Below are 26,759 nucleotides of genomic sequence, written 5' to 3'. Positions count from 1 at the left end.
GAGTTAATCAGCGCGTCCGTCCTGTGGTTCTGTATTCTCAAAGGGTTCTCTGGGTTGGATTCAGCACACCTCCTCAGATACCCTAGAAAATCCTTCTCCTGGGAATTTATTTATTCCCTTACTGTTTCAGGGCGATTTGCCAGCCAATTGTAAGGTATGGCAGGTGTTTAATGACTACTGAAAGCAACTGTGGTGAATTAAGTTCTCAAAGTCCCTTCCTCCCAGCGAGAAAACACCCAGCACGGCTGTTTTGACATTCCACGGTCATGTCTCTTGCGTTTTGAAGCTACATTTTGTTATTTTGCTTCATTTCTGAAGAAAAGCCGGAAACCTGCTTAAACTCAACTATCCCCTCCCCTATTTCCCGCGTAGTTGGTGCTATGGAGAAAGCACAGGAAGACAGACTGGGGTTCGAGACCCAGAACGTGGAGAGAGACAGAGAGAAAGAGGGAGAGCACGTAAGAACATTCACCCTCTTACCATGTCATGGAGACTCTGGTGGGTTTGTATTCACTGATTCCCTAAACATTTATGCAATGCCTATTAAGGGCCAGGCACTGTGCTGGGCTCTAGGGGGCCCACCCCCAAACCCAAAGACAAGTCCCTGCCCTTCTGTAGCTTACAGTTTACTGCACATTCACATCTGATAGAGAGTCAAGAGCTTTAGCATGAGAATCCGAAAGACTGGGGACTTGGCTTATTGGCCCTCCCTTTGAATTAATGGTCCTCAGTTTTTCTCCTCTGTAAAATGGGTTCAGCCATTCTTGCTGCATAGCTCAGAAGGGTTTGTGGTGAGGGCCCTAGGAGATGGTGTCTAGAAAAATGGAGTGGGAGAATGGCCATTCCAGTTGCTCTTTACAGCATCTATACTGGGTGGTAAGAGCTAGAGTCTTTAACTAACCCTAAGTGGCCAGTGCTGTTCATTCCCTTACCCAGAGGCAGAAACAGAACAGAGTGGTTGGGTCCAAGTGGCTCAGAACTCCAAAACACAAAGTAAACTGAGAGCACACACTGCTGGGGAGAGCTTGATGGGACCAGAGAGTTAGGGGTGCCAGATTAAACACAGGATATACTTAGACTAGAAAATTGTTCATTTATTTGAAATTCAAATTTAAGTATGAGCGTCCCGTATTTTTATTTGCTAAGCTTGGCCGCCCTACTGAGGTTCTGATGTCGGGCTGGGGGAGGGCTGGGGTCACCCTGGGACTACAGACATCAGGGTGAGCCCGTTCCTGGGGCTGGTGTGCCAAAGGGGTGAGTGAGTAAGAGCAGCGAGAAGAAGGCCCAGAAGCCAGAGGGTTTCTGCAGCCACCTGTCCCAGGATAACCCAGCACATGGAGGCTTCCGCTTCAGCATTTCCGGCTTAGCTTCTCAGCAGCTTCTGCGTTTGAACTGCTCTCCTGTAGGCCTTACGGTTTAGGCTAACCTGGGCCTGCCCGCAGCCCCTCTGGGCCACGCCCAGTTTCACTTGACTTGCCAATCACTGCAGCTTCCTTTTGTAACCAGGGTCCCCCCTCATCAGGCTTCAGTGTTCTGACATCCTCATTAAAACTGAACTTTCCTAGTGCTTTGTCTTGAAAATCAGAGATCTGGGCATCCTTGCAATTGACTCATTCGGCCATTTCCTGTTCCACATTCACCAAATTACTTTGAGCACCTGCTATATGCCAGAGAGATACAGAATTGGACAAAACAGACACTAAATAAGAAATCAATCTGAGAATTTATACCCAGTTATTAACCAGGTAGTAGGTATTGAGTTATGATTGCCGTAAGCACCACGAGGGCAACATATAGTAGGGTGGCTGTGTCTGATTCATTGGGAAGTGGGTCCACAAAGCCTACCCTGAAGACATTAATTTTGTATTGGGTTTTGAAGGATGAGTAGGAGTTACCTGATAACAACAGTGATACCCAAGTGCTGGCAAACTGCTAAATAACCTCTTTTACTACAGGACCTAATATAGTTCTGACGACACTCTGGGAGGTGTTACCCACATTTTATAGGCCCAGAGAGGTTTGGCTATTTGCACAAGGTCACACAGTGAGAGGATGGCAGTGTCAAGATTTGAACCCAGCCAGCCTGGCTTCAGAGCCTTCCAAGCATGCTGGGATCCAGCTGGAGCTCAGAGCCGGGAAAGTAAGCTGCAGAAGGGAATCCTGCAGGCCTGCGAAAGCTTGGTTAAGAATTTGAGACTTTGGCCCGAGAACAATGGGAAACCTTTGAAGGGGTTTAGAGGTGGGGGTGGGGAGGGGGGTGTGTCCTGGCCCAAATTGAAATTTCAAAAGATCCCTCTGGCTGCTCGGGGTGGGGGATGGGATCAGAGTGGAGCCTGGGGGCTGGTGGGAGGCTGTTCCCTTCCTGCCCAGATAACAGATAATGGTGGCTCTGCATCAGCTACCAGCTCTGCAGAATGGACCTCTACGGCCGGAGTCGGCGACGGAAGCGGCTCCGAAGGTAGATTCCAGGGGGCTCTGGGCTGGGAGGTGGGGGAGGAAGAGGTCAAGGGTGACATCCAGGTTTGGGGCTTCAGAGCTGCAGGGGAAAGGCCTGGGAGGGAGCTTGGTGGCCCAAGAGCTCCTGGGAGTTGAGTTTGGGTCAGATTGCCCCATGTCTGAGATTTCTTTGTCTTTGGTGTGTTTTTGTTGTTGTCCTTATTGCTATATCGGTTACTGATTGCCTTGGAGTTCTGGTCTGTTTCAGTTCCCGTCTCCATAGTCCTAGTTTCTTGGGATGTTAGAGGCCCAGAGGGTTTGGATTTCATTTTTCTTGTGAACATCTTGGTTTTTCAGACGGGCAGATTACCTAATCTTTCTGTGCTTCGGTTTCCTCATCTGTAGAATGAGGGGCAGGACTAGTACCTGGTTCATGGAGTTATTGGGACGATTCAGTTAATTAATACATAAAGTGTGCTCAGAACAATGCTTGGCTTGCAAAGGCTCAGAAAGCACCAGCCGCTCTCCTAAGGCCGAGGTGATGGTGCTGGTGCTGATGGTGTTGTCATGACAATGAGGAGGCCATGGAAGCAGGGGTGGCTGTAGGAGGACGCTGAAGCCCATAGAAGTCACTCCAATTACTTAGCAAGTGCATGCCAGTTACCTTTTTGTACCCAGTCGTAAGCAAACTATTTAAAAAGTATATACAGAAGCCCAAGAAATTGCATTCACTCCAATGAACAAACATTGAAGAGATTCCCCAGTGCCCGGCCTGCTCTAGACTCTGGGGTCACGCCAGTGTGTATGAAAACGACAAGCTTCCTTGAAAAGCAAACGCAACGACTAGTTTCAGAATGTGCTAAGTGCTGGGAAGAAAAGAAACCCACTTTTGTGACAGGATGTGATCCCAGGGGGCCTCCTGGAGGAGGTGACATTGGGTCCAGGATCCGAAACAGAGCATGTGCGAGGGTCCATAAGGGGCGGATTCTAGTTGGCAGGAGACAGCTGGCACATTTTGAGGACCCCAAAGTAGGTCAAGGTGGCTGGAGTGCGGTAAACTGTTGAAGGGGAGAATTGGTTGGTTTCTATTTCTACGTATTGCCCTAGTTGAAATTACTGGTATTCGATCTTTTAAATTCATGTACAAATTGTGACTATATACAATTCTACCTGATAGATTGAGCGAGAAGGGACAAAACCAAATTAGGGCCATGGCTGATCTGTTGGAGATCTTGTATAGAAACTGCTTTGTGTAAGAAGAAAATGTGACTCAGTGGACAAATACTCATTGAGCAAGTACTATGCCCCAGGCCTGTGCTGGCCCAGGGAGTACCGGTGAATGGGCACGCAAAGTCCCTGCCTTTGTACGAAAACATATAGTCAGTCAACAAAGGAATAGGGTGCTTACATACTGCGCTGAGTCCTAGGAAGGGAGTAACAGGGTGATGTCCCCGAAAACAGACAGGAGTCAGTATCAGATGGGTGGTCAGGAAGGGCCCCTTGGAAGAAGTGATATTTGCTGTGGGACCTGAGTCATGAAGAGGAGCTGCCATGTGATTGAAGGCAGTCCAGGTGGAGGAGATGGCCTGTGCTCAGGTCCTGAGGTGGGAAGAAGCCTGGAAAGGTTGGGGGGGAGCTGAGGAAGGAGGCCAGTGCTGCCCGAGCCCAGGGAGGGAGGAAGGGGGGGGTCACCTGAGATGCGATCAGAGAGCGGGGACCAGCCCACCCAGCACTCTGCAGGCACTGTTCAGGGACACGATTTTCTTCTGAAAGGGGGATTGCAAAGGTTTTCTGTAAAGGACCATAGTGAATGTGGGCGTTGAGGACTATGTCTGGTCTCTGTTTCAGCTCTTTGACCCTGCCCTTGTAACCCAAGCATAGCCCTAGACAACCATTAAATGACCCCTGTGCTGGTGGGCCTGGAAAATTCGACTTAGGGACACTACAAAATTTGGATTTCATTAATTTATGCATGCTACAAATTACTTTTGTGATTTCTTCAATCATTTTTTTAAAAGATGTCATTTATTTTTAAAAAAGATTTTATTTATTCATTTGAGAGAGAGAGAGAATGGGGGGGAGGGCCAGAGGGAGAAGCAGACTCCCCACTGAGCAGGGATCCAGATCCAGAGGCGGGGCTGGATCCCAGGACCCTGAGATCAAGACCACGACTAGACTGGAAGGCAGACGCTTAACCAACTGAGCCACTCAGGGATCCCTAAAGATTTTAATTGAAGTAATCTCTACACCCAACGTGGGGCTTGAAATCCTCCCTCCCCGCCCAGGATCATGAGTTGTATGCTCTACCAACTGATCCGGCCAGATGCCCCTTTTTTCGACCATTTTATTTTATTTTTAAAGATTTTATTTATTTATTTGACAGCAAGAGAGCACAAGCAGGGGGAACAGTACAGGGAGAGGGAGAAGCAGGCTCCCCACTGAGCAAGGAGCCTGACCCTGGGATCATGACCTGAGCCAAAGGCAGATGCTTAAACATCAGAGCCACCCAGGCACCCCTTGGCCATTTTTAAATGTGAAAAGCCATTTTTAGCTTGAGGGCCAGAGGGAAACAGGTGGTGGGCAGGTGACTTGCTAAAGTCATGGGAAGCCATCCGAGGGTTTTGAGCACGGGATCGAAAGGTTGTGATGTGGGGCGCCTGGGTGGCTCAGTTGTTAAACGTCTGCCTTAGGCTCAGGTCATGATCCCAGCGTTCTGGGATCAAGCCCCGGATCGGGCTCCCTGCTCAGCGGGAAGCCCGCTTCTCTCTCTCCCACTCCCCCTGCTTGTGTTCCCTCTCCCGCTTCCTCTCTCTCTGTCAGATAAATAAATAAAATCTTAAAAAAAAAAAAAAAAGGTTGTGATTTAAAATGGGAAGGTACAGGGGAGCCTGGCTGGCCTAGCAGGTGGAGCGTGCAATTGTTGATCTTGGGGTTGTGAGCCCCACGTTGGGGGTAGAGTTTACTTAAAAAAAGAAGAAGAAAAGAAAAGAAAATGGAAGGTATGAAAGCTCGGCATGATGCTAGAAAGTGGATGTAACCATGTAGAATGGAGCAGTCATTTTGTTAGTCATTCATCAAGCACTGAGTTTATTTAATAGTCACGCTGTTGCTGAAGGGGACCCATGGTCTGTAAGACACAGTTCTACACTCATGGAGTTTATAACCTAACAGGAGTGACTCAAGAGCGAGATCCAAATACAAGCTTCAAGGTCAAAAGAGAGACCCCAAAAAGCGATAGTTGCATTGAAAAACAGCAAGGTGGCCAACAGGTGGCTGGAGTGGCGCGAGGGGGGTGGAATGGGTAGGAGTTGAGGGAGAGCAGGTGAAAGATTTGGGATTTTATCCTAAGTGAGCTGTGATAAAATATAACTAATGTAAAATTTGCCATTTTCACCACTTGAAGGTGTTCAATCCAGTGGCATTAAGTGCTTTCACAATGTTGCGTAAGCACTGCCATCCAGACCCAGAACTTTTTCATCACCCCAGAAGGGAAATCTCTCTCCATTTGTTTTTTTAAAGATTTTATTTATTTATTTATTTGACAGGCAGAGAGAGAGAGGGAACACCAGCAGGGGGAGGGGAGAGGGAGAAGCAGATTTCCTGCTGAGCAGGGAGCCCGATGCAGGGCTCCATGCAGGGCTGGTTCCCAGGACCCTGGGATCATGACCCGAGCCTGAGGCAGATGCTTAACGAGTGAGCCACCCAGGTTCCCCTCTCTCCATTTTTTAAAAAAACATTTTATTCATTTGAGAGCATGCGCCTGCATGAGCAGGGGGAGGGGCAGAGGGAGAGGGAGAAGCAGACCCCCCTACTGAGCAGGGAGCCCCATGTGGGGCTCAATCCCAGGACCCCGAGATCATGGCCTGAGCCAAAGGCAGACGCTTCACCGACTGAGCCACCCAGGCTCCCCAAAGTCTCAGTACCCATTAAGCAGTAACTCTTCATACCCCATCTCCCCAGCCCCTGGCAGCCTTCTACTTATGCCTCTATATCTCTGTGGATTTGCCTGTTCTGGACATTTCATAGAAATGGAATCATACGATATGTAGCTTTTGTTGTCTGGCTTCCTTGACAAAGCGTCATGATTTCATCCATGTTGTGCGTCTGTCAGCGCTTCTTTCCTTTCTGTGGCTGAATAACAGATTAATATTCGCTTGTGTAGACTATTTATCCATTTGTTGATCCATTCATCCCTTGATGGACAGTTGGGTTGTTTTCACCTTTCGGCTGTATCGTGAATTGCGCTGCCCTTGGAAGGCTTTGAACAGGCAGGTGATGTCTTGTTACCCGGATCCCTCCGGCAGGAGACCAGTTAGAACAGGATTCAAAGCCTTGACTGCCCAGGGTGATTCCCTGGGCTGTCGAACACGCATTCTTGGGAACTGGGGCAGAATTCCCAGGATAGACTATACAGTGGAGGATTGGGAACCACTGGGGAGAGGCAGGAGCAGTCCTATGAGCAGGATGGTGGCAGGCGTCAAAGGGATTAGGTGACAAGCAGAAGAGCCACCTTTAGAATACACTCAGGACCGAGCGCCCAGGCTGGCCCCTGGTTGGGACCGAGAGGGCTGTTTGGGGTGATTGATTCTTCGGACCGAATGGAGGAGCCCTGCGGAGGGGCTAGTTTGAGGGTGTCAGGTGGGTTTGCTTTGCTCAGTGAGAGGCCCCGGCAGCCCCCACACTGAGAAGCCCTGCAGGCGGGGAGGGGTATGTGCTCATGTGGTGGAGGAGATCCGGAGCCAGGAAGGTGCCGTGAGAAAGCAGGAAAGACACTGCACAGGAGGTGCACCTGGGTTTAAGGGTGGCTGTTATCCCTACAAGGGATGCAAGGCGAAGGAGCCGTGGTGGGTCCTACTTGGGACAGACTCTCCAGCTTCACTGCAAAATAGAGGGAGATGAGGGGGGAGAGTCAAGTAGGGAGTCAGATAAAGGGGTCCTGACTGGGGCGGGGGGTCAGGGTTGCATGAATTAGTGGAGAACTGCTGAATGAAGGTTTTTTGGAAACTTCAGGAAAGCTGATCGCAGCCAGCGATGGTTTTGAAGTGCTTTGTTTGCCATGTGCATGGAAAGGTGAAGGTGGGGGTTATGGAAAGGTGAAGAACGTTCTGGAATGTTCTGAGTCTGAGTAATGGAAGAACTGCAGACGGAATAGTGACCATGTCCCTGACTTTACCTCCACACTCGACTCCTGCAGCCCATTTCACTGCAGCCACACTTGGCCTTTTTTTTGTGCGCCTCAGAAACACCAAGTTACCAAGCTCAGGCTTGCCTCAGGGCCTTTGTACCTGCTATTCCCTCCATCTGGAAGGCTCTTATCTCCTTCAGCTCAAGTGTCACAGCCTCACTGGAGCGCTTCTTACCGCCCCTCCTCCCCCCCAATCTGGTCACTTCTCTCTACCCTCACCGTTTTATTTTTCTTCATAGCATTGGTCTCCCTTGGTTATTTTTTATCCCTTTTTCTTTTTAAAGAGGAGTCTGAACTTTTTTTTTTTTTTAAGATTTATTTATTTATTTGTGGGAGAGAGAGAGTGCACACAAGCAGGGGGAGTGGCAGGCAGAGGGAGAAGCAGACTCCCCACTGAGCAAGGATCCCCATACGGGACTGGATCCCAGGACCCTGGGATCATGACCTGAGCTGAAGGCAGATGCTTCACTGACTGAGCCACCCAGGTGTTCCTATTTTTTTTTTTTATCTTATTCATGTATTCATTTAATTGTTCATGACCTTGCCTGTTAAGCCGGCAGCTCCTTGAACAGGAGCAACAGACGGTAAGTCTGGTGCTTAGAGGCAGGGGAAGCCCCCCATACCTCTTTGTAGACTGCCCGGATCAGCGGCGAGAAAATGCCTGCGCATCCCCACGGTCTCTGACGTAAGGACGGTAATTCCGTTTCACAGACTTGGAAACTGAGGCAGAAAAAAGTGAAATCACTTGCTCAAGTTCCTTAGGGAGGAAGCTTGGAATGGACCCCTCCCCCTGCCCCCCCACCTCCCCAAACAGGCTGGCGGCTCTAGAGCCCAGAGGAAGAGCCAGATAAATGGCCAAGAGGGAGCAGAGTCTGGAGGAAGAGGAGCTGTAGCAGTTAGAGCCATAGTCGCTGGGCAGGGCAGTGTTTTGGAACCTCTGAGGTGTCCAGCATCAGATGTTAGTGTGAGGTCAACGAACAGTGGACCCAAGACTAACCAGCCTGTTGAAGTTGGTTCTTGGAAGTGAATGAGGACTTCTTTTTCTTTTAAAAGAAATTACTGTTCAAAATAATTTATTTTAATCAGCTGCATACAGATATAAAATGAACACGTTTTATGTATTTTATGTATCTCATTATTAATGAGGGCACATGTGCGATCGTCCGACTAATTCAAAGCCTTGCTCATACAGGAAACACTGACATGAATTTACGAGTAGATGCAAAGAATTAGCAAGACTCCCCAATATCCACTAGGCAATAATCAATTGCATTCCAGGGACTAAATTTGCATGTCTATGGACGGCAGTCTCTTGCATTAGTGTTAGCCTTCTGCTAGCGGCAGAGCTTTGAAAAGCTCGGAAACAATGAAAGGTGCAGGTGAGCCCAACGGGGATGCCTGGACGGGCCACCCACTAATCTTTCCTTGCCTATTTCATAGTCTTCAAGAATTTTCCTAATATTACATTTATTAATTTATCTTGGAAGAAGTAATACCTTCACGTGGTTGAAATTCAAAACGTATATAGCGATAAAAAAATCTCCTTCCCATTCCTGACCCCTGGCCACCCCGTACCCCTTGGATGCAAAGTGTTAGCAATTTCGTAAGTATGCTTCCAAGAAATCCGGTGCATAATAAGCAAACCTTTTTAAAAAAGATTTTTAAAAAAGATTTTATTTATTATTTTTTAAAATATTTTATTTATTTATTTGACACAGAGAGAGACAGAGCGCACACAAGCCAGGAGCTGCAGGCAGAGGGAGAGGGAGAAGCAGGCTCCCCTTAGAGCAGGGAGACCAATGCGGGGCTTCATCCCCGCCCAGAGGGACCCTGGGATCACGACCTGAGTTGAAACTGAGAGTCGAACACATTTTATTTTTTTAAGTAATCTGTACACCCAACGTGGGGCTTGAATTTACAATCCTGAGATCAAGAGTTGCATTCTCTACTGACTTAGCCAGTCAGGTGCTCCAAGAAGCAAACACGTTAAGAAAAAGACACATACACACACACACACACACACACACACACACACACACACACACACACAGGTTTGCCTGTGTAAAAAAAAATGACATATTCCATATACTGTTCTTTTTTTTCCCCCCTTGACTCAACAATAGGTCTTAGAGATTGTTCTGTATCAGGATGTAAGAGTTGCCAGTTTCTTGTTGCACAGCTGCATATATTCTGTTGTGTGGCAGGACCATGTTTACTTTATCAGTCCCTTACTGATGGCATGATGACTTGTGGGAAAATAATTGGAAGGGGTTAAGGAGAGGTGAGTAGCACGCAGAAGGAAATGGAAAGAGAAGTTTTCTTAGTAGGAGGGGACTATTGATGGTTCCTCAGCTTCCTCATCTAGGAAAGGGGTTGATGATTATATGGCGCCCATCTCATAGGTTTTGGACGGAAATTGATAAGTTTATGTAAACCACTTAGAACAGCACCTGACACAATGCTTGGAACGTGCCAGCTAGTGGGATTTATCCTTACTCTCCTCTGGAAAGTATGATGTTAAAAAAAGGAAGAAAAATGACTTGGAAGCATCCAGAAATTTCCTTTTTAAGAGTAAACAGAGGGACATCCTAACAGTATGAGTGCTCACTGTGTGTTGTGTGGCTCCTAGCGCTTGACTGCCCTGATCCAGTTAATTTCCACGTGGGTATTATTATTGCTCCCATTGTACAGAGGAGGAAATCAGGGCACAGAGAATTTCTAGTGGGGCAGCTGGATTCACATCGAGACGTCAGACAATCTGACGCCAGCAGCCATGCACTCGATCACTGCACGGTTCTGAAAGAGAAAAGGTTAACGTGGAAGGAGAGGGCTCCGAGGGGGAGGCATCTGGGAGGGCACGGGGCGGGGGTGGGGGGTGGATATGGTGATGGCAGAAGAGAAGTCAGGAAGGCAGATACGTGGAGGCCCAGGAGGGAACAGGGCTTGTGTTAGGTGGTTTGGGGAGCCCGGGAGATGTTCTGGGGGGAGAGAAGTAGGAGATCAAGGGGGAAGGGCTGCACTGGGGGCGGGGGGATGGTTAGGGAGTGGAAAGAACAGATGGAGGATCAGGGTCTTGAGAAGAGAGTGAGCAGAGTGAACCCTGGGAGCAGAGAAGGACACGAGTGGGGTCAGGGCACTGATCCAGTGGGCCATTTTTAGCACTTAGGCTTTTTTTTTTTTAATTTCTTTTTTAAATTAACTATTTATTTATTTGACAGAGAGAGAGAGACAGCGAGAGAGGGAACGCAAACAAGGGGAGTGTGAGAGGGAGAAGCAGGCTTCCCGCCAAGCAGGGAGCCGGATTCGGGGCTCGATCCCAGGACGCTGGGATCATGACCTGAGCCGAAGGCAGACACTTAACATCTGAGCCACCCAGGCACCCCTGGGCTTTTTACTCTGAGTGAGGTGGGATCTGTTGATGGGGTTTGAGCAGAGGAGGCATAAAGTCTGACTTCTTACCAAAGGATTGTTTGCAGCCTGTGTGCGTGTAAATCCCTCAGTTTCTTCCCAGTCTAATTCTCCTGTCCCCGCAAATGTTTGCAGGGGCAGATACGGGGGTGCAGGTAGGAGGCCAGTGCACCCCTCCGGGTGGGAGGTGGTGTTTAATTGAGCTCTGACACTTGTCTGGCACAAAGGTGAAGAATTCAGACCAGGCTCTGCCTTGTTAAAGCTCTCAGTTTAGGGCGGGTTTTCCTAGCCTCCACGCTAGTGATACTTGGGGCTGGCTAGTTCTCTTTTTTTGGGGGGGGAGTGCTGTCCTGTGTTTGGTAGAGTGTTTAGCAACATCCCTGGTCTGTACCCTCTGGATCCCAATAGCATCCCCCTTCCCCTGGATGGGACAACCTCAAATGTCCCTTGACATTGCCACTGGTCTAGTGGGACAAAGGAAGAAAAACCAAATAAAATACGCGTTCTTCTTTCCATAATGGTAGTTTCTGGGCCGTAAAAAGAGCAGGTAAGGGGAGGTCCTAAATCTTCTTCCTTCAGATTTTCATTTTCTTCCTGCATCCCATAAGTCTCTCTGCACCCACACTGCGGCCATCTGCCCGATGGTCATGTACCCCGCACCCCCCTCCTTTCCACCTGCCCTTCCCTCCTCCCTGCATTTTTTTTTGATCCTACCAGCCCCTCTTAGGAAGAAGTTTAAAAAAAAAAAAAGACCCTTCCAGAGGGCACCTCTTCTCCAAGGTAGGAACAAGTCCTAATTACCTCTTTGTGGCTGTAACATGACTCGGTCAGCTCCATGCTCTGAAGGTGAGCCCCTCTGTCACCATGCCCAAAGTTGGCCTCGGTTCCAGTTGGCCAAAAGGAACAAAACAAAACAAAACAAGATATTTAAAACACTTCCCTGCCTCAATCCCGCCCGTTGCACATAACTCCCGTAACGGACAGAGCAGCCTGCGCTAGCTGGAGGCAGATAACTCCAAGGGTGCTTATTTTCCTAGTCCGAGAACAGGCTATCTTCGGGATGCAGCTTGCCGAGGCGGCCGCTCCTGCTGCTCCCCTGGCTGCGGGCCAGTGGGAGTGGAGAGCCATTTCGGGGAGGCCCGGGCTGTAAGTTGCCTGGGGAAGGGAGCCGGGTCAGCCCTTCCTCTCCTTTGAGGCCAGCTTTATCACTGAGGCACTCTGTCTGGCTTCCGTAAGCCTGATTCTGTCTCCTGATTCTCTCCATCCCCTGGGAATATTCAGAGAGACATGTTTTAATCTATTTTTATTAGTTCATTGCTGATTAATTTTCCTACCTCGGCATCGTGGACATCTTGGACAGTGTAATTCCTTGTCGTGGGCTGTCTGTTCCCTGCTGTAGGGTGTTTAGCAATGTTCCCTGGTCTCTACCCCCTAGACGCCACTGGCACCTCTCCCCCCAAGTGTGACAACCCCCAAGTCTCCAGACATTGCCACCTATCCCCCCGGGGCGGGGGAGGGCAAACCCACCCCTCGTTGAGAACCACTGATTTCCAGGAATATAAAAACCTAATTTTAGAGATGGCAGAGTGTTCTGCTTAACGTCTTGCTGGAGGCTTGTAGGGAGAGAGGCGCTTTCTCTGGGCCTTAAATTGAGCTGAAGGTCTCTCAGCTCCATCATTCAGTACTTAAGACTTACTCTCAAAGGGGTCGATCTCCTAAAAGACGACACGGATCCTGCAGTTGCTCTTGGTACATTTTAGCCTTGTTTCTGCTCTGCTTGGTTCGGCTTCTCTTTTGTCCTTTTCTTTAGAGGCAGGTGAAGGTACCGAGTTTAGGGATGTGGCGTCCAATCTGGGTTGGAAGTCTGGTGTCTGGCATTTGCCAGCTGTGTGACCTTGTGCAGCTCACTTCACCTCTCTGGGCTGGATTCCAAATCTCCAACAATGCTCCCTACCTCATGGAGTCAGTCAGTGCAGAACGTTGATTTAGTACAGTACTGGGCCCCGGGCAAGCATGCCGGAGCTGTTGGGGCTACTCTGTGCAAGGGGTGTGTGTGAGAAGGGCCACCGAATGATCTCTAGATTGAGGCTGGCAACATTTGGTTTATTTCCCGCTTATCAGCCACATTCCATCAAGCCCAGGATTGGCCCTTAGTAGGCCTGCCCCGGGCTTCCTTTTCAATCCCTGTCCCTCCCAGGATTCCATCTGCCACCATACCTTTGTCTCTGTCCCCAGCCCAATCGCTGTCTTTCTGATAACCTCAGACCTACCCGAATGCCAATAGCATTCCTCAAACAGAGCAGAGCTGCCAGAATAAGCCGGCAGCTTCCTGCTCTTTGCCCCAGAAAACATTTCGAGTGATCAAGTGATCAGAGGGGGGTGGGGGAAGCGGGGAGGACGCTGCAGCTGCTTATGCAACAAGCTTTAATCCCGGGTTAAAATCCACCACGCGCGCCGGTGGCATATTTCATTTCCTCATCGGGTCGTGAAGCTAGTGGCACATGAGATCTGCCACATACGCGCAGACACGTTCCCCCAAAAGCAACCCCCGCAGAGGCAGACAGTGTTCCCTAGGGGATGGTGGCGGAGGGCCGCCAGGAGGGACGGCACGGTCTGGTTAGCTCTGGCCTCCACCTCTTGTCCCCCACTTGGTGTCCCTGTACGCGGTTCCACCCGCAGGAAGAGGGGCCCCTCCCTTCTAGTGAGGCCCAGGCCGATTGTCCTGGACCCTTGTCAGACCAGGTGATGGAGGTGTCCCTCCCTGCATCTGGGCCTCTTCTGCCTAAAACACAACAGCAACAAAATCCCCTCCCTTTTCGTAAAGCCTGGGCCCTGCCCCTGCAGTACAGTCTGTGTGGATTCCTGCCTTGTTCCCGTTTGATATTCCCAGCCAGGAAGAATTCATGTGCACGAGGTGGGCATCTGTTGTCCATGTGGGGGGGGGGCGGGGGCAGGGAGAGCAGGCGATCAGCTCTACGGTTTCTTTGTGGGAACGAACGGTGTGGGACCAGAAAGCCCACGAGTCCTAATTTTAGGAGGAGAGGGGAGACTTTATTGGGCCATAGTTTTACCTCCTGGCATATGGCTGCGTCACCTCTGGAAGCTTTCTCCAGCCTCTGAAGAGTGGTGTTTACGTAGCTTCTGTTGTTCCAGCTTGCTGTTTTAAAAAAATCTTGTTAATTAAGCACCTTGTCTTTGGGGGGGGGGGAAAAAGAAGCAAGCAAGCAAGCAAGCACGGACATTTTAAGATCCTTCTGGATTTGCCTTTTCTTTCTCAGGGTACAGACCAACTACAAAGGCAGCTTTCGGGAGGAAACAGGCAAAGACCTCCTAATACTATTGAAATGGGTGGAATTATAAGTAGCTCTGAAAAACTAGTTAATATTTTACTGGGGAGCAGTGCCAGAGATGGGGGTGGGGGGCTGCCAAGAGTAGGTCCGTGTGTGAAATAGCCGTTCCATCTGCCTTAGGGGACGAAAAGAAGCCGTTCTCTGTGGAAATAAATTTAAGCAAGAATCCTTATAAAGCTCATGGGATTTGTCTGCCCACCGAGGGCCCAGTTCCCCAAGAACATACATACAGGGGTGATTGTGGCAGGAAGGGCTGAGCTGTGGGTGTAGGCCTGGCTAATAATGGGGGTTCTTGTTCCCTCGCTGGGCTTGACATCTTTCTTTCTCCCTCTGGATTTAAATGGCTTCTCAGACGGAGAGGCACTGCCTGTGCCCTGGATTCAGAAGGTACACGCCTCCTTGGGAAGCAAAGGCGAGAGACAGCGGCTCACTCTCTCTCTCTCTCTCTCTTTCTGCATCTGCCGGGAGAGCTGCAGCTGGTATTTTTCCACAGGCCTTTTTTGCGATCTCAGGGCCTAGTTTTTCCCAGCCAGGCCCAGAGTCCGAGAGAGGGTTAATAGGCAGGAAGCTGAAGGCATTGCAGACTAATACGGAAGTCAGATTTTTGTTTAACTGACAGGTTTAGCAGGCCTCAGTGGTGGGGGAGGGGGCCGGGAGGGGAAGGGAAGTTTGTAGATCTAGGCATGTGGCCTGCTAGGAGCGCATTTGGCTTTTCTTAGGGTAAGGACGGAGAGGGGGGCCCCGTTGGCATCCTGGCAGGGAGGCAGGAACCCATTTTGGTTTTCCTTTGAGTCCTGGCCGAGGGGGGGCGAGAAGTGAGAGTCTCCGCGGGCAAATGGCTCTCCGGCCTGCTTTTCCAGGAGGCGTTTTGACAATGACTATGCAAACTTGACCACGCTGCTCCCCTCCTCTTCCCAGCCGCCCGAATGCTCTGTCCTCTGAGAAGCCAGGGCTGCCCTGTAGCGATTTCTCGGGGCTCGCCTGTCCTGTTTTCCCCTCAGCTCCTCAGAGGCCTTCCTCAAACCCCTTTTTCTTATCCTCCCCCCTTGGCTGTTTTCCTGGGGCTCCCCACTCCTCGGCTTCGCTCCGTCCCCCCTCCCCCCTCCCCTCCGGGGCAGAACCACTCTGCTGGATTGTTCTAGAAAAGGGCCAGGCTTCCTCCCAGCCAAGAGCCGTTTCTGTGGGGGCAGGTGAGGGTGAGCCCTTTCAGCTCACCCCAAAAACTCCCTTCCCAGTGGCATCCGGGCCTCAGGCTTTGCTGGAGCAGGTCAGGCTGGCTGCACTGGTTTGCCCGTGCCGGGAAATCTAGCCAGGGTGTGGGAGAAGTGCGTCTGGGGGCCCCTTTCCCAAGTTTTTCTTGCTGCAAAAGGCCTAGCTTAGCCTGTCTTTTTCTATGCACAGGATGGCTCTTGCTCACCAGAGCCTCACAAAGATAATCGCTCAGGAAGTGTTTCAGCCAATCCCGGGCGGCCTTACACTCCGATTTGCCGGGGCAGCCAATCGGGGATGAGCTTTTATTAGGCGGCCAGATCATCAAGCCGAAGTGCCAAACCCTTTTTCTGTGAGAACTAGGAGCCTGTCCTCCATGTTTTATAAGTATTGACATTACACAGTGTTAACAATGCATCCACAGAGGTAAGCTCGACTTTTTAACCATCTTTTCTCCCCCTCCCTCTGAGACATCCGAATTGTGGGCGAGCAGTGTGATTTCTCTGTGGCTGGCCGTGCCACACTCACCCCCACAGCACTTAGGTTAACTTGGAACTGTTTAGAGAGAATTTTTTTGCTTTCTTGGGTCACATGGCTAAGTAGCCATTAGCCATAGCTTGATTTTGCAAACTAGCAAAGGCCTGGCACACCTTTTCTTCACCAGGACATGGTGTTTCTGGAATAGTTTGAAGCTAGATCCTGGAATGCCAAAAAAGAAGCTTTTTTTTTTTTCTTTTCTCTTCTTCCTCCTCCTCTCTCTCTCTCTCTCTTTCTCTCTCTCCCTGTCTCTCTCTCTCTCTGAGCAGTTCCCCCCCCCCCTGCACTATTGTCTTCTCCTGTGTCACATGCCTGCTGGGGGAAGAAAATGGAAGGTAAGCAAGCAGGCTTCTCTCCAAGGAGAGCTCATGGCAGACAGCAAAGCAGGCAAGTTTACCTCTCCAAAGAGGTTCTGGGAAGGCTGGAGTAAGTTCTGACCAGAGAGGACGTGTGTTTTAAAAAGAACCAAGCCCTCAGCAGAGCAGTGCTAAGGAGAGATCCTAGCTCCTGGGGCCTAGGTGGGTGGTGGTGTCTCTACATGGTCTGTTCTCTCCCTACAGGGCTGCTTCACTTGAAACTACATTGTTCAGCCTTTTTTCCTGACTTCTGTTGATAACAGAGTGTTCTTCTGCAAGCCAGCCTACAGCCAGCAAATGTTTCTGAAAGTGTTTTCTAGGCTTTGGAGGAAGTTTTTGGAGTAGGGATGGGGATGGGGGGTGTGTGTAGAGGGGGAGGGAGGTTGGACAACATCCTGCAATAAATCTGTGAGGACTCTTTTTGAATCCCTTAGCTTTCTACTCTTGCATGATTTTCAATGAACTAATGTATCTTTTCTCCTTGTTTTCATTTTCTTTTCCCTCTTTTACATTGTATCATCCTCTGTCCTCCTGTGTGATGGAGCACAGAGGAAATAAAATCATGTCTGTGGCTCATGACAGCATTCCATATTCAGTTGTTGGGTTGTGTTGTTGTGTGTGTGTGTTTTTAATAATCCCATGTAACTGTTTAAAAAAAATTTCCTTTTCGATCAAGTCCCAAATCTGCCAGCCTGTTCTCTCTTCTTAACTGTGGAAAAATGAGACGGTTGCTTGAACATTTGTTGGGTAAGTAAAGCAATCCATTTCCTCTGTGACCACGTATAAAGAGTTTGGTGGACATTTGGGGTCTGTTTGTAACAGAGGGTCTTGGCTATAGCAATTGGGGGGGTGGCTTTTCATTAGCAGGAACCAAATAAGGGTTTTTTAATAGTGTCTTGATTTTAGGTGACTGTTTGAATCCACTGTTTTTCCTGATAACCTGCTGCTAGGATTGAAGATCACACTTCCTGTTTACCCTGAGACAGGGGAGAAATGTTCAGTTCATTGTGACTTGCCTGGAGACCTTTAATTGGGATAGTGTGGATATTAGCTAGAACTCTACATAGGTGATCTGCTTGTGAAATGCAACGAAAGTGCTTGTTCTTAGAGTCACTGAGCCCTAAACATTGGTGAGGCAGGAGCCTGGTGGTGGTGGTGGCGTGTGGGGGCGGGGGTGTCAGCACTCCGTTTTAGGATACTTACTTGTAGTGTAAAATCCCACCCACCACCAAACTTGGTTTGATTCAGGACTCCCTGCACAACGGATTTGGCCTTTTCCCAAGCCTGACCCACACATCTGTATGCACGCTTGCCTTTACTTATGATTTATTTCTCACGTTTTACACCTCTCCTCATCTCTTAATGCTGTAGCTAGAACTTACGAGTGAAAAAAACTAGACGCTTGCTCAGCGTTAGCTTCAGAATTTGCCCAGAAGTTCCCTACATAAGTTTCCAGCCTGGAGACCAATCTAGCATGACTGTAAGTGCTGGAAATATAGTCAGTTGTTGTGGTATGCCAACTTTATGGACTCAGTAATCTTTTTTCCTTTAAGTTAGTGTCCAGCCACCCACTTTTTAGCATGGGTTGGAAAAAGGCTCATTTAATAATGAGAAATGTACCATTTCTAAGTTAAGAAAAGACTGTGCCAGGCCGGCTTTTTGAGTTAAGAAGTGCAGGCAGTTAATGATGTTGTGTACTTAAAACTGAACAGTGCTACGACCCCACACAAGTCAGTCCAGACACTTAGCTATTTTCTTTGTTCTTATCTCCTGGCTGTAAATGGAAATTACATATTGAGGTTCTTGTGGCCTCCCTAGAAGCAATATCTAATCACAAGACTCCTGGTTTGGTGCCTTCAACGTTTGCATAATGGTGTGTTTGTTGGGCTGGAAGGAAACCTAAGGGCAAGGCATTTGTCCTTTAAAAGCTTGCATTAAAATGGCTCCCACAGGTTTGCAAAGCCAAGATCTGTTTTCAGATGTGCAGTCCCAGCAAGTTCCCAGCCCTGGACCAAGCCGGCCACTTTCCTCTGGTACTGTGGCCACCACCAAGCATGAGTCTGTAAAAAGTTAATTGCTTCCAAAGTAGCTTATTTCCCAGTTTCACTAAGGGGGGGGGGGATAAATGTCTGCATTGCAGCAGGACTAGTACTAGGAACAGCAGTGCTGCCTTGCAGAGCAGCCCAATGGGGCTCCTCTCTCCAGCTTTTGAACCAATAGACTTGGAGGAAAGGTTACAGATTGACAATTAGAGTGGCCAGACTGAGAAGGGGCCTTCTGGAAGTTTCTACCATCTTTGTTCCTTTTAGGAGAAGCCTATCTGCCAAGCTGAAGTGTCTCCTACATTCCAGTCCTGGGGCATTCCCTCCCCACCGCCCACCCCCACTCCCTTTTTCATTTTTCCATCAAGGTAGAGTGATCTTTCTGCCACAGTTATAAATTTCAGAGGGAGGCACGAAACTTGGGCTGTTTCCCTTTTTCCTTCTGCCTCCTCAGTCCCCAAAGAGGATGCACAGCTGCAAGGAACAAACACAGACACACTGGAGCTTTTGATTCTAATCTTTTTTTTTTTTTTTTTTCCTTCCTTCAAGACCCTCCAGGATGGATTCACTTTTCTGCTTTGGGAAATTAAGTGGCATTCACGTGGGGGAGGGGGAGTAACTGCTTTTATTAGCTCCAGAAAATGGTCAGTGTTCCGTCTGTAACTAGGAATTAATTATATATAATCACTCAGTAAACTTTCTACAGAGTTTTTCTAATTGCTGCGCACATAGTTAGCCTGTTGGAGCCGAGTCCAGTTACTTTTATAATTAACAGCTCAAAAGATTTGAGTTCGAAAGAAAGAAACAATGGGGCCTCTTGGATTATAAATTAGGGATGAAAACAATGGCTTTTTCTTTCTTTCTCTCTTTTTTTCTTTCTCTCCTTTTCTTTTCTTTCTTTCTTGTAACCCCTTTTCTTTTAAACAAAACATTTCCCCTTTTCTTTCCCTGGGAGGACAGTGGGGAAACTTCTTCAGGTCTTAAATAGGAGAGGGGGGAAAATGAGTCACGTTTAAAAAAAGCCAGGATGACAGTAACCCAGAAAACCCTGGAGGCAAAGGTAGGTTTTTAAAAAGTCCAGCCACTTCCAATGTGTGATCTCTTTGTTTCTTCTGCCTTTTTTCTCCTTCTCCTCTCCTGTGGCAGAGGCAACAGACATTTGTCAGCCGAGAGGCCCTAGGTCTGGCTTTGCCTCTGGTTGACCCTGAAAAGAAAGATACATGCAAAAGTGGCCTCGCCACCCCACAGCAGAGATTTAGTAAGGGAATATGTTTAGAAGTCCTTTCTCCTTGATCTTAAATGCAAAACAAGTGAGGATTCACCCTTGGCTCCAGGTTGCTAAGGCTATGCTGCCCTTCCCCCCACTCCCCACTCTCCTTACAGATAAACAAGCAGGCGGGAGCCATGTCAGCAGTGCGGCTAGCTTTGCTGCCAGGCTGTCCCTCCTCATCAAGATTACCTACCTACCGGCCGGCGAGGAGCCAACCTCCCGTCCTTGCCCCGGCACAGCCTTGGGCACCATGCCCTCCTTTCTCCCCTGGAGCTGAAAAGCAGTCACCTTGAAACTCCCCACTCAGCACCAGAGTGGCGAGGCCAATTCTCAGACCTGTAACAGTAAATTACATTATCCACTCTGAGGCTGCTAGTTCGGCCTCTGAAAGCGGGTTTTGCAAAACCCATTGTTAATTTTCAGGGCTCTGTTGGGGGTGGACAAAAATCTGATTTGTGAGTATCCCGTGCATTGGCTAAGGGAATGTTTTACTGTTGTTTCTCCTCTTGCAGACTCAGATTGTCTTTCCTTGAGGTTAACTGTCTTAGGACTGGCTGGGTATTTGGTGGCCGTTTTCAGGCTTATAAACAGCCTTTTTCTTTTGCCTTGGCCTCAGAACGGGTGCAGCCCTTTAGCTTGGCTTTTCAGATGGCTGCTCTCCTTGCAACACTTTGATTCCACCTAGCTCCTTTTTGGTAGGGATGCAGAGCTGGTTTCTAATGTATCAAGAAGGGGGCATGGGCTTCCTCCCCCACCCCAGCTTGCTCCCCTTTAACATTTTTGCATTTGTGCAGACACCTGTCTGTCCGCAGTTTTTGCCACAGGGCTGCATAATTTCTAACCTCCCACCCACCTGATTTGAGGGCAAGGGGGCCCATCGCAGAGGCTCCTGTGGAAGGCTCAGGATCTAAAAGGAAAGGGTTTTCCTCAGGAACCTGTGACTTCACAAACTCCCCCTGTCATTGCAGATTTTTTTTTTTTTAAGCTTCTAAACGTTGGGTTGTTGGTGTCCTTTGGTTGAGCTTTTCCTAGTTCTGATATTTAGGAAGGTGGCTTCGAAACTAGCAGAGCCGCTTCCCCAAGAGCTACAGCTTTTGAACAACCTGCTACCATTTTAGCTTCAATACAGGAATGAGGCAGTGTTGCCAGACGCCATTTTAAGAATCCTGCATAAATAGCTTAGCTCCCGATGACTCTGCCTGTTTTAGGTGAGTGCTTATATAAAGCTGCTCTGCTAACCATTCCCTTCCCCCCACCCCCAATTTTTTTAAAAAAAAATTAATTGCAGATTTAGGGAAGCATGGTTTTCTTATTTTGATGTTCACTCTTTTGTGATCTGGAAGAGGAAGATGTTGTGTCTTGGGGATTAAATATTTCTTACAGCCTGGACCAGTTTGGTATTTTGAATGAAAGTAAAAAGCTGAAGGAAAAGTCCTTGCGAATGATGCATGATTCTTGAATTGCCGTCCGATGATCCTCATCTGTAGACCCAGAGTCTCGTGCATGCTGGTTAAATATTCTAGCTTCTTGGTTAAAAGTCAAATAGTAGGGGCACTTGGGGAAAAGAAATATCTGGGCATTGTGTATCCAGGCTTTTTTTTTTTTCTCCTGTCAAAACTAGATTTTTTTTTTTTCTTTCTCTCTCTCTCTTTTGGAAGTGTGGAGGGGATGGCATTCCTGGGAATTACGGACCAGCCTTGAGTCCTCAGAATTAATAATCAGAAGGCTTAAAACATCCTGGAGGTGCAGCACTTCATCTGCAACTTTTAATTGCGCTTTTCCAGTGCATGCAGGTTAAGAAGTAAGCCTGGGTTTTCTTGCTCAGGCATTGGGGGACATATCTTTTATTCTTTCTGGGACCGGATGGGAAAGTCTTGGTTGTGTTTGCAGACGCTGTTATTCCTTCTTTAATTGCCTGAAAGGTATCAGTTTGTGAAATCCAGAGGAAAGTGACTTAGGGTAAATGTGAGTGCAAGAGGTGGTGGCGGTGGGAACAGACAATATATACAACTAGTTGATGATGTATTTTCCTGTTGGGGTGAAAGGCTGTTGTTTGGTTTTCAGCTAATTTCACCCTTTTCTTTAGCTGGCCCCCAGCCTCCCCAGTGGACCTTAAAAAAAAAAAAAAAAGTAATGTCAGTTTGAAACAAGGGCTTGTTCCATTGTTTTTGATTTAAATAATTGGGGTTGCTGGAAGCTAGCAGATAGGAAAGATGCTGTATATTTTCTAAGACTTTAATGTGTTAATGACAAGAGTTCAAAGTCTTTTCTCCAGGTGCAGCTGCCTTTTCTTTTTAACAATTATTGTTATTTGACTTCTTTTCCCTCCTCCAAACGACTGAACAGTTTTTAACCTAAATTGACCACGATCTGTGGGGCATTCAGACAGGTACAGATCTTTTCTCAACACCACTTTTGATGTAATATTCATAATTTCTTTCCCTAATAACATACTTGTCCTTAAACAAACAACAAAAAAAAAAACAACAACCACCAAAAAAACTGAGATCAGTGGTGTAGAAAAAAGGAAGTCCCTTTAGATGTGGCTATTCAGAATGACTCATTTTGCATTCTGGTCTTTGCTCTTGTAAATGAAGTTTTTTTTCCCTTTTAACGCATAGACACTGCAATTTCCTTTAGTCAAATGCAAGTTATTGTGTGTGTGTGTGTGTGTGTGTGTGTGTGCGCGCGCGCGCGTGCACGGGTTCCCTTTGAAACGATGGCTTGCTGATCTGCGAAAAAAGATGGTTTTCTGAAATTGTGCTTGAAATCTTGGCTGAAGCTGGTGGTGCTATTGCTGAAGTTAGGTGATTATGGGGCCCACTTGTAATACTTGGAAAGATAAAACAGCTTCACTTTTCTCCCCTCTTTTCTGCAGCAGCAAATAGCCACCACTAACTAGTCTGCATTTCCCTAGCTTCTCAGCAGCATCCCTGCCTGAAGGACTCCGCTCCTCTGGGCTGCCACGAGCCAAATAATTGTTCTCTTGAATGCAGTCCTCCATGGTCAATACACCTTTGAATGTTTTCATCACTGCAGAAATCTTTCAAGTGGGTTTTAGGGGCTCTGTTCTGCATAACTGTTTTATCACTGTACATTTGGGTGGGATCCCAGATGAGCGTTTTTCTCTGTCCCTCACAATGTGGGATCGTTTGCAGTAAGTTGAGGATTTCACATACTTCATGTCAGAGAGGGAAACAGAATTCTAGTTGCTAGAAAGATCAAGGTTGCTATTTGTTCTTTTCAAGTTGACCATCTCTCCATCTCTGAGGGTCACTTGATTTTATATATATGTATATGTGTGTGTATATATATACACATTTTTTTTTATGAAAATGGATTTCCAGTCACCCCAGGCAAGAAAGCATCAGCAAGTATTCATTTGGACCCTATGTGTGTGTGTGTGTGTTGTAGGCAGAGTGTGTTTCCAAGTTGAGAATGTCTCTGAAGTTGAAGTGAAAAGTATTCGTGCTAAAATCACCTTCTACAAATCACGTTGTAATATTGCATGATAGCGAAGTGTTTAAATTTAAGAGTCTGCTTCTGATGGAAACCATTTGTGACAAAATTCCAGTTGTTTCTTTGGCGATCGGTGTCACAGCTTTCTCCACGGATGCAGTGTAAATGAAATTGTTAATAGGGTTCTATATCAGAGAGCTAAATGTGTTAATATTCCAATTTTAAACTACCTTTCTTCTCTCTGCTGGGACTAGTTAAGTGTGAGGCATACAAGTTCTTCTAATTTTATTCTGAGCTACAATTTCTTCCTTTCTGTCTGGTTCCCATCCTGAGTCCTCTTCACCGGTCAGTCGTGGCCCTCTCCTAAAGCCATCTCCATCTGACCCTGAGGTTCCAGGCCTTTTTGGACTCCTCTTTTGTCTTGTCGCAGTCTCAGACCATGGAAGACAGAAGGGACATTCTAATCCTTCCTCTGTCACTCAGCCCTCCCTCCAGTCCTGGCTTGGGTCTTCCAGATGGAAAATTCTGGCCATATCAATTGGTGATGCGCCCATTTTCTTCATGGTGAATCACAGACTGATGGAGTTGCCGCTGGAGTACTTTGCTCATATTCTTATCACTTCATTGTCTGCCTGAAGGCTTGGAAGTTTCCAGCAGCTCAAACATTTTGCACCTATGAAAGCAGAACTCTGCTGGCTTGCCTGGGAGGTGTATGTGTGGGGGGAACACATGAAGTGGTCTGTACTCCATTCAGTGGAGTTCCAGCCCAGAGAGTGAGAGAAGATTCTGGTGGACCTTCCCAGCCAAGGGGCCTGGTTCCCCCCCCCCCCAACCCCCAGCTCTCAGCCTGTCTTTTAAATAATCCTTCCTCATTCCACTTTTGTGGTGGGGGATAATTAGTCACAGCTCAAGAGGGCTGAATGCTTTCTCTAAGCTATGCGTGCAACAGAGAGGAAACATGCCGGGGTGGAAGTATGGACATCCCAAGCCTAATTCCTGGGATAAGTGCTGGAGGTTTGAATGTTTTGAGGCCAGGCCTTTTGCTTCTAACCCGGGCATATTCTCCCACTTTGCAGTTTAACCTATATATATATTTTTTTCCTGTTCCTGCCTCATCGGGAAATGTAAGAATTAGCTGGGAGGTCTGGGAAATGCTCTCTGCCTTGCAGCGTTCAGAGATCAGAACTCTGGGTACCTTGCGAACCACCTCCAACCTGAACCCAGTGTTAACAAGGAGAAACTTATTTACTTGCCGGCTGGGTTCTCATTGGCCCACGGGGGCAGATTGTAATTGTGTGTCTAAAAATGTGCTTTTTTGCATCCCCCAACAGCATAACTGGAATAGTAATTTGACTTAAAAAAAGAACAACCTAGTGGTTTGAAAACTCCTTTAGGAGTCTTAGCACATTGCTGGAAATCAAGTGTGGGGTCTGTCCCCCCCCCCCCACCGTGTAAGGATGGGGGATAGTCTTGAATGTGGGTGTGTTGTTAGAACTTCTCAATAGCAGCCCCCATGGGGCAGGTTCTCAGTCTCCCTAAACGTGAACACAATTTGCTCTGTTTCAGCTTGGCCGAAGAAGAAATAAAAACTGAACAGGAGGTGGTAGAGGGCATGGATATCTCTACTCGCTCCAAAGGTGAGTAAAAATCGTGTATTATCTATTCCAGAGCAGAGGAGGAAATTGGAATTTCTTTTTCTAATTGTGATAGTGCACTGAAGTGTGGCTCTGCGATCCGAGGCTGTAACACTCCTCTGATTTGGAGAGGAACCTTTGATGGATGGGCCTAATTTGTGGAGAAATCCTCTCCTTTTGATTTCTTTTCCCTCGTGTGGCTCTGTAGGTAGACCTACCTATGGGGCGGGGGGGGGGGAGGTTGTCTCAGTAAATTTTACATGTATATCATGACTGAGGGGGAGGGTTGTCTCGCTGCCTCTCTGCAGGGTGACTTTCAGGAATTCACCATTTCAATAAAGCATGTTCTAGAAGCAACCGGAGTGTCTAGCTGCTGCTGGGTTTCTGATTTTTAATAACAGGCCTCTTAGGAATCACAGAAGTGAAACAAAGTTGGCCCACTTCCTTGGAAAAGGGTGGTCTTGGTGAGAGATAAAGAGGAAATGTAGGACTTTCTGGAATGCTGCGGCCAGCGTTTGCATTTAGGACAAAATTTAGCAAATTAGAGCAAACACGGTTGATGTTTTAATTCAGCAGCCTGCGTTAGACTCCTCAAAATCTTCTAATTGTGGGATTGGTACTTTTCATTCGGCCTGTGTGAAATGGTAGGAGGCTTCCCAGAAGGAAGTAGTTACTCAGTTTTTGTCTTCACGGTGTTTTTAGGAATGAGCTACTGGAGCATTTTCCACGTCTTTGGCTGATGAAAATGCTCATTTTCAAGCTTAATGGTTGTACCAAGGTGGTGGTATCCCTTCGACAAGTCACTGAATGTCGGCTTTGAGCTGAGGATTTATGGGGGAGGTAGGGAGGGCTGGAGGGAGGGCTATTATAGACTCTGCCAGAAAGATTCTAGATCTTTCTAGAATCCAGCTAGAGAGAATTACAAGAAGTGGCTCCCTAGAGACATCTTAAAACAACAAAGCTTTTTGAGGCTTTTTATAAGATCGCCCTGTCATTTGGGGCAAAGATGAGGGTCAGATAATGAGGGCTATGATTCGGGAAGTGGAAGCTGGCTGTTGTTGGGACCTGGCCTCACAGATGAGGGGGCGGGTGGGTGGGNGTGCCCTAGGTGAGAAGGCCAGGGTGGGTGGTCTGTGCCTGGGGTTGGAGGGCTTGTGCCTGGGCAGTGGAGCAGACTGGGGATTTGGGGAGGGTGGGCCTCGTCAGTGAGCCACTGCCTCTTCATCACAGCCCCCCCCTCTCCCCCCGGGCCGCTGGGCCAGCGGCACCTGTAATGATCAGGAGAGCCATGGGGAAATTTTGAGCAAGGAAAGAACCTTCCTGAAGAGGGATCTTTAGACAGTTGCTGATGAGGGAGTGTGTCCCATTCCCCTTGTGGTCAGAATGGAATTTGGAATTTGGGACAGAGAGACCAGAAAATGGGACACGGGGGTCTTTGTCCTCACTGTGCTCCTCACTTGTACGCTTTCGGTCTCTGTCCCTTCATGTTCTATCTATAAAATGGGGTGTTGGGTCAGATTCTAAGATCCTTCCAACCTTGGGCTTCTCTTGTAGAAGTGGTGCTCACTGACAGTGTTTACGAAGGCCCTGTTTTTGTATCAGGAGCCTTTTCTTCTTGACTTATTCTAGTCCCCTTAGGAGGTGGGAGGTGGTGTTCCCACTTTGCAGATGAGCACACTGAGGCTCTGACTAGCACCCTCTCACAGGTAGTAAACGTAGAATGGGATCGAACCGAGGCTCCAGCTACTGCCAAGGAAGCGCTTCCTTCCTGGGCGCTCACTGCCCGCGACGCCCCATAGCCTCGTTGTGGAGACTTTTCCAAAAGGGTCAAACTCAGGGATCCTCGATCAGGGCGGGAGTCCCACTTTGCTCA

General features: G+C 48.1%; 1 protein-coding gene and 1 long non-coding RNA gene across 9 annotated transcripts in view; one reads left to right on the top strand and one right to left on the bottom strand.

Annotated features, from left to right (window-relative positions):
* Positions 1-10,266: 10,266 nt before the first annotated feature.
* LOC103669693 lies at positions 10,267-12,716 on the bottom strand. The gene is made up of 2 exons (XR_570377.2): positions 11,831-12,716; positions 10,267-10,417 (listed from the first exon to the last, which is right to left on the bottom strand). It is a non-coding gene; the product is annotated as an uncharacterized LOC103669693 (long non-coding RNA).
* Positions 12,717-14,996: 2,280 nt separating this feature from the next.
* Positions 14,997-26,759, top strand: part of ZMYND8 (zinc finger MYND-type containing 8) — a 120,499-nt gene continuing 108,736 nt past the window's right edge. For 4 of the 8 annotated variants that reach the window (XM_040638432.1, XM_040638427.1, XM_040638428.1 and 1 more), the window contains exons 1-3: positions 14,997-15,099; positions 15,781-16,014; positions 24,819-24,889. In XM_040638432.1, coding sequence (XP_040494366.1) covers positions 16,001-16,014; positions 24,819-24,889 — 85 coding nt within the window. In that variant the 5' untranslated portion in view covers positions 14,997-15,099; positions 15,781-16,000. Of the gene's footprint in view, positions 15,100-15,780; positions 16,015-17,166; positions 17,229-24,818; positions 24,890-26,759 lie in introns of those variants that run through there. The other 4 variants (XM_040638431.1, XM_040638433.1, XM_040638430.1 and 1 more) reach the window with 4 other exon arrangements.

The sequence above is a fragment of the Ursus maritimus genome, unplaced genomic scaffold, assembly GCF_017311325.1.
Source record: "Ursus maritimus isolate PB19 unplaced genomic scaffold, ASM1731132v1 scaffold_22, whole genome shotgun sequence".
In the NCBI taxonomy this organism is placed as follows: domain Eukaryota; kingdom Metazoa; phylum Chordata; class Mammalia; order Carnivora; family Ursidae; genus Ursus; species Ursus maritimus.
Note: the sequence above shows the minus strand (reverse complement) of the source record. Positions and strands in the feature narration are given on the sequence as shown.